The 13,649-nt window shown below is 34.2% G+C and overlaps 1 protein-coding gene across 10 annotated transcripts in view; it reads left to right on the top strand.

Annotated features, from left to right (window-relative positions):
* BRD1 (bromodomain containing 1) overlaps nucleotides 1-12,740 on the top strand; it is a 57,598-nt gene extending 44,858 nt beyond the window's left edge. For 5 of the 10 annotated variants that reach the window (XR_014026918.1, XR_014026919.1, XR_014026920.1 and 2 more), the window contains one exon: nucleotides 2,993-3,128. Coding sequence is in view for 4 of the 10 variants with exons in the window: in XM_081331177.1 (XP_081187303.1) it covers nucleotides 2,993-3,128; nucleotides 3,713-3,840; nucleotides 7,528-7,637; nucleotides 8,728-8,882; nucleotides 10,901-11,084 (713 nt within the window). In the remaining 6 variants the exon portion in view is untranslated. Of the gene's footprint in view, nucleotides 1-2,992; nucleotides 3,129-3,712; nucleotides 3,841-7,527; nucleotides 7,638-8,727; nucleotides 8,883-10,900 lie in introns of those variants that run through there. The other 5 variants (XM_081331177.1, XM_081331178.1, XM_081331175.1 and 2 more) reach the window with 2 other exon arrangements.
* Nucleotides 12,741-13,649: the final 909 nt, after the last annotated feature.

The following is a 13,649-nucleotide window of genomic DNA, read 5'->3' as shown; positions in this document are numbered from 1 at the left end:
AATCTATGTGACATAAATTGGCTGCAGGTTTACCAATCCCCAGAATTCTTACCTTAGATATTTTACTTGTGGGTTGATTGGTTAAGAATGTTCCTTTCCATTATCATTCCTCTGCAAACTAATTCAGTCTTCCATTGGCCCAGATTTAGACTTCACCAATAATGTAACAATTTTCCACTTTATTCGTTGCCTAAGGTATGAATATCCACACAGCATACAATAAAGTCACTAGTAGTTTTTTAAAAAATAAATAAATAAAGCATGATTTTTTGCATACACGTTTTTGCATACACATGTTTTTACACAAACTCTTGAGTTGGAAAAAATTGTTGAAATTTCTCACATTTTATAACTTAGCTAATGTCTACATAAGATAACCTAATCCTGTGTGCTTCAGTTAGCCAGAAAACAAGTAAAGTAGCTTTGTGCTATTTAAAGTGGATGGGCATAATTTTCCTCAATTCAGTATCTCATCGCTGACTTTACAAATGTTAATAATTTTACCTTTATGTTTCCTATATTATTTATGCTTGCTTGTGTGGCTGTGCTTGCATTTCTTTAAAATTTATTTTGCTTTTTTATTTGTTTCGAGAGAGGGATCAGTAGAGAACACTACTCTGGTAATAACAAGTTGATTTAGTTGTATACATTTCAGAAGGCTTTGTTAGCAGTGTTAAACCTTCTCCACCGTATTCTCATCTTCAATACAATTCAGTTATGTTTATGGTACAAGTAAAAAAAAGTAATGATTTCCTTCCATTTCTGTGTGTGTTGTATGTCAATAAAACAATTTGTTAAAATAAATACAATTATTCTATGATAAGGAGAATATAATTGCTGTTACAATTACTTATTTCAACCTCCTGATTTCACATGCACATGCATACATTGCCAGTTAAATTTTATATGCCTATATGCTGATATAGTTACTCTGTGGAACAGCAGTAATATAAAAAAAACCCTTTAATATTGCAGGGGTAAAAGACTGATTCTTTAGAAGGAAAATAAACTTTAATGGGTATTTTTAACTGAATAATAATAATCTCACTTAAATGTCATAAACTGTTTTTCTTAAAACCAAATTAATAGTTGATTTTGCTGTTATGAATATTGTTTTATCTAGCTATACCAAAGAATGGAGTGATCTTGAACTATTGTTTGAGATGACCATGTGAAAATATATGCACACACTGACACATGCAAAAATCATGGGGAGTTAAATAACCCTTTGAATTAAAAACCTATGTATTGGGACATATTTTAGGTAAATGTGACAGAACATCTAATAGGCAGAAGTTGAATTCAGATGTACATCAGTTTCCTGACAGGGCAGTCCTTGAAATTTTCCAAAATTGTTTGAAATGCCATCAGTATGCATTTTCTAGATTATTTTCCCTCTTCATTGTTTTAAGTCAATCTCTTAAATAGCCTGTCAGCTAATCAAAAATATGAATGGAACTATAGATATACTATATCTGTTCCCAGCAATATTCAAGCATTTGGTATGTTTTATATTTTGAAACTCAGCCTTTGTATAAAATGAGTAGAGAGTACTATGTAGACATAGGCAATAAAATATTTTTATGCATTTAGATTCATTTATCTAATTGGCTAAATAGAAAAAATGCACATATATGCTTGAAAATGCAATGTTTTATTTGCCAAATTTACTTTCTAGGCTTCTGAGAAGTATACAGTCCTTCCACAGTTCCATCATCTCTGTATGTGTATATTTGTACTAAAATGCATGCACATGGTAACTGTTATTGATAGTGGGAATAACTTTACCTTTATGCTGTTGTACAGATTGAGCACAGGTGTAGATATAAAATAGATATAAAACATGTGATGTTAATACCTCTGGTAACCTTTTAGGCAACAAGCAAAACATGTTCATTTTGCTATCAGAAAATGATTGCCTTTAATATAGAGAGGATAGTATCTGCTGCCTGCTCTCATGCATTAATATGTTTTAAATACCGAGCCAAATGGTAATATCTTGCTAATAGTAGTAGGTAAATATTCTTGTATTGCTTCTTCCTTATATATGAGTCCATGTATTTCTTTTGGCGTGCATAAATTATATGGAAATTATAGAAGATAGCGTAGAAATCTGAATTTCATTCAGCAGGATCGTATACTTTGGATTATTTTGTTGTATGAGTATCAGATGGTAACATCCTTTAAAAATAGTTGTTTAAAAGTGAAATATTGGAAATATTTCATTTATGATACATACTTTGGTATCTTGATTATTAGTCATAAAAAATCCATCATTCATTTTAGTACTTTCTCAGCATGTCCACAATAACCCTACAAATATTTTCTTACTATATTAGATTTGCCAGCCTCTTTTCTCAAATTTAGAATTGTCAAATAGTTTAGGTTATAGAAGTTTGGATTCAGTGAGTGTAGTACTGTTTTGTATGGGATAGCCTGTGTATAGAATAATAATGCTGGGTGGTGATGATAATGATGATGAAGAAGAAGAATTTTAAATTTATGGAAATAAACACTTTGCTGACTGTTTTTGATCCAATCATGAGGTGAGAAGTGGAGGACAATGACTTCATTTTTTTCTGGTCAGTTGGGAAGAATAATTATACTTTCTTTTGCAGCTATGGTGGTTTATACTGAATATCATTCACATGGTTACAGTTTGAGATTACATGTTTTCTAAAGTGATAATTGAATGAAGGGTTTTAGCTGTGTGTTGCTTTCTGTGATTTGATTCTGCATCTATTATTTCAGGAGCAGTACTGTTTGATATGACTTGCAATTATTATTTCCTTTGACGACCTTTTTTCACTGGTGCCTACACGTCTTCTGAGTTTTGTTTTTTTTAAATTAACATTTTATCCTTTCTTTTCAAATACTACAGTTCTGTTAATAGAGACAATAAAAAATGCAAATTAACATACATAGAAACTTGTATGAAACTGCAGCATCCTTCCAAATTAGGCGTATTTTTTTTTCTTTGTTAACCTGCCAGGCCTTTCAAACGGTTTTGGAGATGGCAATAAAGAGTCAGAAATAGATGACACTCCAGGAAGAAAAGTTGAACCTCGTCGCCGTTGTGCATCAGAGTCTAGCATATCTTCAAGTAACAGTCTGTTGTGTAACTCAAGGTAAAAATATGTTTGCTTAAATGAAAGGATGCTGAAAATATAGTGGGGGGATCAGCAGTGTTAAACTTACAATATTCTAGATGGAATCCATCACACACACACACACGAGATTCAGAAGTTAAATTTAGAAAATTAAATTCCTCTGATATCGCATGAATTTTTGTACTAACAGACAGAAAGAGATCTTTGCAATATTCCATGAGATGGATTTTAGTCCTTATATAAATCACAGGATTTTTAGTTCTCAAAGAAAGCAACTTTTTTGCTAGCTATTGAAAATATATTTTAAACAGTTGGCAGGTGCATTGGAACAATATGGGAAATGGCATAACTGTGTATAAGAAATTAGTGAACACTGTTCCCATTTTCTCATCAGGGATTGCAGGCATTGTTTGAAATTTCAGCATTTTTAAAAAATGCTCTGTGTTATTTTGAATTCCTGAATTAGAATTGAAAGAATTTGTTTTGCCCTTACAACTTTTGCTGCTGGATAGTAGCACACACACAGCCCTATTAAGATAATGTTTGGATCTCTGAGAAAAATATATTTCGGTGATTTCTAATACATTTTAAAATATGTGTAGTTTTAGCCTGCCAAAATGTGGAAAAGGTAAACCAGCGCTAATACGAAGGCACACCTTAGAAGACAGAAGTGAGTTGATATCATGCATTGAAAATGGAAACTACGCAAAAGCAGCAAGAATTGCAGCTGGTAATTGACGTATTTTCATATATATCTATATATGTATATATAGATAGATATATATTTATAAAAATTATCTCTCTATCTTCTAGTTTGCTTGGTAAACTGAAAGGCCTTGTTTTTCCAGGTCTGGGCATCTATACTCATTGAAATGAATAGCTGATTATATATATATATATATATATATATATATATATATATATATATATATATATATATATATATATATATATATATATATATATATATATATATATATAATTTGCATGTGTTTTCTTAACCTCACTTATGCTTCCTTTTGACTAATAACCATACATGTAGTCTGACTTATGCTGATCTCTTAACAACCATTGAATGTCACAATGGTCACCCCCATAGTTTGGGCACTTCGTAAGCATCCTGCATTTATGGGCTTTTGCAGCATTCCCATCATGTGACCACACTGAAGTTTTGCTGGAAATCGGTATTTACTTACAGTTTACAGCAAAAATCGCCTGTTGCAAACAGTGTGTTTTGCTAACGACTACCATGTTCACTTAATGACTGCTGCTAAAAAAGATGGTAAAATCGAGTTGTGGTCAGGTAATGATCCACTAAATAAGTGGCATGACTTATGACTTTAATTCTGGGCTCAGTTATGGTCATAAGCTCTCTTAAATTTTAAATATAACAAAATTATTTTCAACTTCTTATCTTTGTAAACCCATTCAACAGCTTTCATAAATGTTCCTTTTAAGATGTGTTGTGATAAAGTTTTGCTAACATTGCCACATTTTTCCCAGTTTCTTCATGGCTATTTGTCACTCATCTGATATACTGTAAATCCTATTTGTTGGACTCAAATAGAGACACAAAGATTGCACATAAGCCAGGGAGCTCTTATAAATACCTCTGGTGCCAGCTGTTGGAGGGCAACAGTATCCCTAAAGAGAATTTAAGATCAGATCATCATTTGATGATATTTTCCCTTTCTTCTCAGACATTTTGTAGCATTTATTAAAGGAAGGAAGAAAAAGGAAACTATGCAGGCCATTAGGGGACAAGGATTTGAATTTAAAGTCATGTATACCTGACTGAGATAGAGGTAGTGCTGCTCTTTTTTTGGCGGGGGGGGGGTAGTATTTTTTTAATCTTTTATCATTTTTGTAAATAACACAAACATGAATAATGCTCCTTCCTCCCCCTATATTCCCCACAACAAATCTGTGAGGTAAATTGAGCTGAGAGAGAATGACTAGTCCCAAAGTCACCCAGCTGCCTTTCATGCCTAAGGCAGGAGTAGAACTCAGGGTTTCCTGGTTTCTAGCCCCCCTCCCCCAGCCAGTGTGGCAACTGAGAATGACAAAGATGGTTTCAGCTAGGTTTGTTTCAAAACTTGACAATTGGACTCCCCTAGAGAGAACTTAACCATTAGACCAAAATGACTTTAAAAATGGCATGCTCACATTTTAAGAGATTGGACCAATTTTAGATGGCTATTGCCCCCCCCCTTTTTTTTGAGGAGTTTGGGCTGTTGAGAATATGGCTGGGTGATAATTACTAAGGGCGTTGAATGAAGTAGATTCTTTGGATTCTTTTCTCTCTGGGTTCAGGCCTAGGCATAGAATGAAAGCATTGTGATGGGGCCCAGGTATGGTTTAATATGCCCTTCTATGCCTTGCATGTTCTTTCAGTGGCATTTGACCATGATATCCTTTGCAGTTACCTGCAAGGAAGTTAGTGCTGTGGTGCTTCATCCTGAGTGAACATTTTTAGTTGATATTGATAAAGGAGGTGATGTTAAGCTCTTGGATATTTCATTGTGGGATGATTCAGGTGAAGCCCATGGCCCGAAAGACTTTGGCCCAGCTTCAGCAGGTGTCCCAGTTGTGTTTTTTTCTGGTTGAGGATGCTGTGGCTGTAGTAATTTGTGCTTTCCCATTTTGTGCTTGAATTACTATAATTCTGCTTTATATAGAGGTACTCTTAAAGACAATTCAGAAATTTCAGCTGGTCCAGAACACAATTGGTTGATACCATTACAGCAGAGTAACAGCAATTTTGTGAGATTTGCAGTGGTTACTATTGGCTTTCAAATCCACTATGGGTTATCACCCATAAAGCTCTATCTACTTTGGGGGCCTTGCTACTTTTGAGACTATGTTGCCTTCGTCCTGTGCGCTCCCACAGGGAGGGTCTTCTCAGGGTACCGCCGGTAAAAGATTGCCGGCGGACAATACCCAGGGGGAGGGCCTTCTCTGTGGGTGCGCCTGCCCTTCGGAACCAGCTGCCTGTAGAGCTTAGGACTGCCCCTGACCTTCGCTCATTCTGCCGGGACCTGAAGACCTGGCTCTTTGAGGTTTCTGGCCTGGACTGAGAGTATTAATTGGGGTTTTAATTGGATTCGAATTGGGATTTTTATTTATTCAAGGTTAATGTAATCATTTTAATTTTTGTAATTGTTGTATTTTTTTTTAAATAAACCTTGTGAACCGCCCTGAGTCCTACGGGAGAAGGGCGGTATATAAGTTTAATAAATAAATAAATATAAGTTAAATAAATAAATAAATAATCCACATAGGCAGAGAGGGCAAATAAAAATCTTTCCTTTCAGAAGTCAAGATGAAATTAGGCTCAGTAGCAGGCCTCTTTCATTTGTACAGTTGATTCAGATTTCAGTGCTTATGGTTGCTTATTAATTTTGTTTTATGGTGAACCACCTATAGTTGTACTAGCCAACGTATACATAATTGTAAATAAATGATCTGTGTGTGCTAAAATTTAAATCCAGTTCACTATTTTCATGCTCCACAGTACAGCTAACAAACTTCTGTCAGCAAATGATCTTTCCTTGATTATTTTCTCAAATATCAAATATTGCACTACAAGTAGTCCTTGACTTACGACCACTCCTTTAATGATAGCTCAAAGTTACAATGGTGCTGAAAAAAGTGACTTACAACCTAACCTCAAAGTTACAAACATTGCACCATGGTCACATCTCAATTCTGGCATTTGGCAATCTGCTTGCATTTAAAACAGCAGCGTTTTGCAGTCATGTGACCCCAGATTTGTGTCCTCAGCTGGCTTCTAACATGCAAAGTCAATGAGAGAAGCCAGATTCATTTAATGGCTGAAATTCACTTTACCACTGCAGTGATTCATTTTATGACCAGGTAAAAATGGTTGTAAAATCAGGTCCAGTTATGTTATAACTCACTTAATAACCACTTCACTCAGAAAACAAAATTCCTGTCCCAATTGTCGTAAGTTGAGGATTGCTTCCAAAGATTTGGTTTAAGGCAACCTCTAAACCAAATTGATTTTTAATCATGCCAGACAACAATAGCAATAGCATTTAGGCTTATGTTTCACCTCATAGTGCTTTACAGCACTCTCTGGGCAGCTGCAATGTAGAAGCATAATTTGCACATTGCCTCCAATGATCTGGGTTCTCATTTTTATCAACATCAGAAGAAGGGAAGACTGAGTCAATCTTGAGCCTGGTTAGAATTGAACTCCAGGCTGTGGGCAGAGTTTTCTGGCAATACTGTACTTTAACCACTACATTTCCAGATCTTAGTTCATATAGGGCAGGCATGTCAAACTCGTGACATTGCACGACGTATCAGGACATTTTCCCCAATGGGGTGGGCGCGGTTTTGCCGTATACAGATCACAATGAATTATTTTCTAAAATAACTTTCTTCATTTTAGAAGTTGGACACAATAACATGTGGATTTCAACGGATGCTTCCAATTCTGTCCTTGAACCTCTAAAAGTTGTGTGGGCCAAATGTAGTGGCTATCCTTCCTATCCAGCACTGGTAAGTTAGCACTCTGCAACAAAATCTTTTGGGGAAAACCCAATTTATAGAGTAAGGATCTGTATATAGGAATCAACTTTCATTAGGGATAAAACCAGTTATTCTGTTAACTCACATCTAAAATTTAGTATGTAATTTCTTAATTCCTAATGTGATAAATAACTTGTTTTTTGAAGTTGGCAGGATGTAGCTCTGCCATGTAGATTCAGTTATACAAACATTTAACAATATGTATTTTGCATATCATAAAAATAAGCCAACTTGCACTCATAGGAGGAAGTACAAGTGCTTAATGAAATAACAAGTTTATATCTGATTGTTCAGTTAGAGGCAAACATAAGTTTTTTAAAAAACCAAAACTTTCTGAATCTCTTTGGAATACATTGCATAGCTAAACACTGACCTTAAATGATGAACCCATATTGAAACTCTTTAGATATGTATGTGTGTATACACATTCATATACATCTGTATTTCACATCTTGTTACTAAATGTGAGAGCAACAGTCTGGAAAGTAATGCAATCTGTTATATGATAATTACTTTACATGCAATTTTTTAAGAACTACAATAAATTGAATTTTAGGATTGTATAGAACTTCAGATTCAAAGACAAAACGCATATAGCACCTTCTGCAACTCTGTTAATACATTTTACCAGAATTTCTCTGTAAGTACAGAGAGTAGTTAGAAAGTTCCAGATAGTAGCAATTTTTGCCTTTGAATCCCAAATCCTGCACACCTTATGTCTACTGGGCTGAATATTAAGTCTGTACAGAATTAATTTACGTCCAGTATTGGAGAAAATTTCTTCCAGAGAATCCCTTTACAAAAGCAGACTTCAGTATGACAGTCTCTTGATTTCCAGTGGAGCATTTGGAAGTGCTTGAGGAAGAGCTGTGATGAGAGGGAATGGAGAAGTTAGTGTGGAAATTAGATTCTGAGTTAGGATATCTCAGGAGAGAAATGTTGGTACACTCAACTCCAGATTTCACTTATTCATAAGTTCATAGTAATATTAATTTTTACATATTTTGAATCTCTAAAATATTGCTAGTTATTTAGCATTGTTTGCCTCTCCGTTTTATAGATAATTGACCCTAAAATGCCTCGTGTTGCTGGTCATCACAATGGTGTTACAATACCAGTGCCACCCCTTGATGTATTGAAAATTGGTGAACAAATGCAGACCAAATCAGATGAAAAACTTTTTTTGGTTTTATTTTTTGATAATAAAAGAAGCTGGTAAGTAATTCTTCTCTCACCTTACAATATTTTTTTTCTTTGTAAAACAAATAGATATTTATTGTAAATTCTCTTTGATAGGAAAATATTGCTCCAAATGCTGTATTACAGGAGCAGTGTGTTATTTGTAAAAATAAACAGACTTTTCTAAGTATAAGTAGTCTATGTAAGGACAGCCTTGTTTAGCAACCATCTGCAGTTATGACTTTGAAAAAGTAGTTTTGCAACCAGTCCTTGCCTTTACAACTTTCACAGATCTGCAAAGCAAAGGGCAGCTGAAGGAAACATCATAAAATTGAGATATTTCATTTAACTTTTCTTTTTATTATAATAATTTTTATTAAAGTGTAAAGTTTATAAGGTACTCCTTGACTTATAACCATTTGTTTAGTGACCATTTGAAGTTACAACAGCACTGAAAGAAGTGACCTGTGACCATTTTTCACACTTACAAGCATTGCAGCATCCCCATGGTCATGTGATCAAAATCCAGATGCTTGCAACTGGTTTATATTTATGAGGGTTGTAGTGTCCTGAGGTCATGTGATCAGCTTTTGCAGCCTTTTAACAAGCAAAGTCAATGTGGAAACCAGATTCACTGAACAACCATGTTGCTATCTGAACAACTGCAGTGATTTATTTAACAACTGTGGCAAGAAAGGTCGTAAAATGGGGAACACTCACTTCATAACTTTCGCTTAGCAACAAAAATCTTGGGCTCAGCTTCCGGTTTGCCATCGCGGCACTGGTGGACGTAAGGAGGTGAGCTCTTGTCTTCAGCATCCGGTTTTATCCCGCTGGGGGAGCCTGGAGAGGGTCGAAAGTTGCCCTGTAGGGGCGACGAGCAAGGAGAGGATCCCTGCTTGATTGTGAAAGGGCGGCAGCCCTTCCGCTTGATCTGGGGCAGCTCTCCAAACTGGCGGGGAAAAGACCGGCCATAGCAATATGGCTCGTCATTAAGCTGCTGACAGCCAAAGTCAAAACTACAACCAAGCACCTTTAAAGCAACGCGGATGAAATTGGATGAGATCTGATCTTCTCTTTAAGACTTTAAATATTTTTCCTGCAAAAGCTGCCCAAAGTATTTTTCCCCCTGTGAGGAGAGAGGGAAAGGAATTCTTAACCCACCCTCGTAAGAACAGCAGGGATTGACTACCTAGGGGAATAGAGCAATTACAAGAACAATTCTAATTTAATTGGATGCATATACCTTTGAAATTTGGAAACTAAAAGTTTTCATGTTCTTACTGGAGATACTGACGTTTAAAAAGAAAAGAAACAAACCTTGAAAAACTAGTACTAAAACTCGGGATTTAAAAAGTTTTAAATGGCATTGGTGACATCTTGTGGCGAAATATGCTATTACAATTTGTTATTGACTAAAAGAGACCTGGCTGGAGGCCCAGAAATTAGAAAAAAACCCTCTCGACCTTGCCATACCACCTGTGAGAAACACAGCTGTAAAGAAGGAACTGCATGAAGATAGCCCTATCTCTGCCTTTCTGAAATTCCTGAAAATGTGTTTTTTCCAGCAATCTTGGGGATCCCATGGGAAGCCTGTAGGACGATTATTTTGTGTTTAGATATTCTTTTTATTTATTTTTAAGTTTTCAACAGTTGTGATATTGTGATATATGTTTTAATTGTACAGTATACTGCCCAGAGACACTTTCAGTGGGATGGGGGAATCATAAATTTGTTAAATAAGTACATAATCCATAAATTCCCATATTTCTTCTAAAAGTTGCCACTAAATTATATTCTAATTTGAATGGATTGTCGGATTATATTTTTTCAAGCTTAAAATGAAGTAAAGTTTAAATTAAACCCTGTTCTTGTCTTGGCCCCATCAAATTTGGAACTGTGGCAAAGACTCATTGCTTCACCAGCCCCCAAAAGATATACACCGTTAGTTAAAATGATAAGATAGACATTTTTAAAAAAGAATTGCTGGAGAAGCACTCAGTATTTAATTATTTTGTATCATTTTTAAAACTTCTTCTTTAATCTATTTACAGGCAGTGGCTTCCAAAATCCAAAATGATTCCGCTTGGGATCGACGAAACAATAGATAAATTAAAAATGATGGAAGGTCGAAACTCAAGTATTCGTAAAGCTGTAAGAGTTGCTTTTGATCGTGCTATGAACCACTTAAATAGAGTTCATGGAGAGCCAGTCAGTGACTTCAGTGATATTGACTAACATAGGTTGTCACCAAGATATAAAACAACCTTGTATAGAGAACTACAAATTAACCTCTTTGTCTACAAGAATGTATTGAAGATACAGCTCAGTAATCATTGATCCAGTGGCAGAATTCTGCAGACTAAACTGGTTGAGCAGCTTCTCTAAATCACCATTGCCATATTGATTTAAAGTTTTATCATTATGTTGCTGTTTCAAGCATTTCCATTAAAATATATCTTGTTCATAGTGTTCATAAAATGTATATATATGTATAGTCAGCTCTTAACTTATTCTGATTTTAGATGTAGCTTTTTAAAAATTTCTTTCTTTTATTTGGGAAAAAGATAGATTGTTGCTTCCATTTGTTTTCACTTTAAAAAAAAATACATAGGCATCACTATCCAGCATTAGGTGCTAAGGGACTTTTTAAGGAAATAACATCAGATTGGTTTAGTAGATCATATATTATGATGCGGTGCTGCTTATGTAACTTTTTTGTGATCCATAGTTTTTAACAAGGCCTCTGAATGTTTGACTTTGCAAAAAATCATTACTCTTTGCACAAAGTACCACATACCTAAATGTAAATTTATGACAACAAATAAATATTTTAAATAAGGAATTACATTATTTTGGAGGGTACTTTGTGAGAAATATAATGAAAATAAAATTATGCTATATACAACAGTTGAAAAAAATCTTTAAAAACACTCCATTGTTGCCCAAGATACTATTTTAGACATTTGTTGTGTTTACGCAACACTTGCTTAAACTTGTTAAATGTATTATTTCTCACAAACCCATATCTCATCTATTTCCCCTGGATTTTATGTGCCTCCCTGTGTTATATTTATTATATAGAAAATGTATTACTTTGCTTTATAAAGAGAAATAAATAAGAAAGTATATTGATATACATTTTTATACAGGCACATAAGACAATTTGCTTTGAGAGAAAAAGTTGTCTTGAAAATGGTTGTATAAAATAACTTGATGGGTTGTGTGTAATTTGACTTTTTTGTAACTTGTAATCTTTGCTTCAGTGAGGGGATTTATGTAACTTTTAATTTTAGAACACTTTGGTAGCAATAGAAAATTTGGATACATTTTTGTATGGTACATGTGATGTATATAGAATTAGTACTTTATTTTTATTTCAAAGAGGTAAAGCATTACATTTAGGGAAGGAAGTGGTAGGGGGGTTTCCATTAATATCTTTTATATTAAAAAATAAAGTCAACTATTGATCGTTGTAGCTACTTTCTTTCTATGTTCACTGGGATACTGAATTTGTAACAATGAAAATAGCAATGTTTTCAATGTGATTTATAATGACTACGTTATTTATAAATGCACTGTGTTGGACTCTTCGTTGATAATTTAAATACTGTACCAAGGTATATAATATGCAACACCAAATAATGCATACGAATGCACGGAATATTTATGCCCAGCTTTTTTTTAAAATAATGGGATAGCAAATATGGTAAAGCCAATACTTTTAAAATCTTTTAAAACCGTTTCATTGGGTATTCTTCATTGTAAAACCTGCTTGAATCTTTTATTTTAAAGCTACAGCCAATTTTGGAATAGTTTCTAATGTTTTTATTCCCTATGGTTTGTAATTCCCCCTCCCTTAGAAGCTTGAAATAAAATTCCTTTCTCAAATGATACTTTTGTCATGCATTTGGCCCCTTAAAATGTTTTCCAAATATCCAGACTTGTTGAATTTCCATTGAATCCTAGTTGTCATGATGGAAATTCCTCCAACTTCTTAGAGTTCATTTTAGCATAAGGATCTGAATAAAGAATGTATACTTTCATGGGCAATATTTCATAATGTTTCAAACATGTAGTTGCTACAACCCAAGTTTTGTATGTATATGTTATCTAATATTCGAGTGGAATTGCTAGAAGGACTCTTGGAAGTATTTGAAGTTTCCTTTGATAACAAGAATTCAAAACTTCAGCTATAAATGAGTATAAATATTAAGAAATTAGCTGTATAAAAGGTGCAGAGGATGGGCTCCAGAACGAGTCCAAAATCTCTGAAGACTAAAGTTCTGGTTCCTGTGACTGACCCAGATTAGATCCTGTAAAAGGTGCAGAATTTAACTAGACTAGAAATTATATTTTCAAAATCTTTTTGACTAATGCACATTTTGAGTTTATTTATATACAATGCCTAGTTGATTCTTGCTAGAGTTTTTTTACTAAGTCATACCAAATAAACCCATATTATCAGTTATAAGTCTATCCAGTCAGAATGAGTATACCTCTACATCAATTCAGATATATCTTTCACAAATATTTCAAAATTTGTTTAATTTGTTGCCACTAAGTGTCACTTAGAATGCTTCAACCTGTTAGCAGAAGAATGATTTTTTTTTAAAAAAAAAGATGCTAGCATTTGTTGAAGGTAAGATTTTTCTTTTTTTAAAAAAAGCTGTTCACAGTTATAATAAAAGCTGATTTTCCTCTTTGACGCATTACACAATGAATGAAAAAAAGGCACTGTCATATCTATATCATGATATTTTAATGAGAGTGCAATTTTGTCATGCACTGGAAATGTTTTAT

Source organism: Vipera berus, assembly GCF_964194415.1.
Source record: "Vipera berus genome assembly, chromosome: 6".
NCBI lineage: Eukaryota > Metazoa > Chordata > Lepidosauria > Squamata > Viperidae > Vipera > Vipera berus.
Note: the sequence above shows the minus strand (reverse complement) of the source record. Positions and strands in the feature narration are given on the sequence as shown.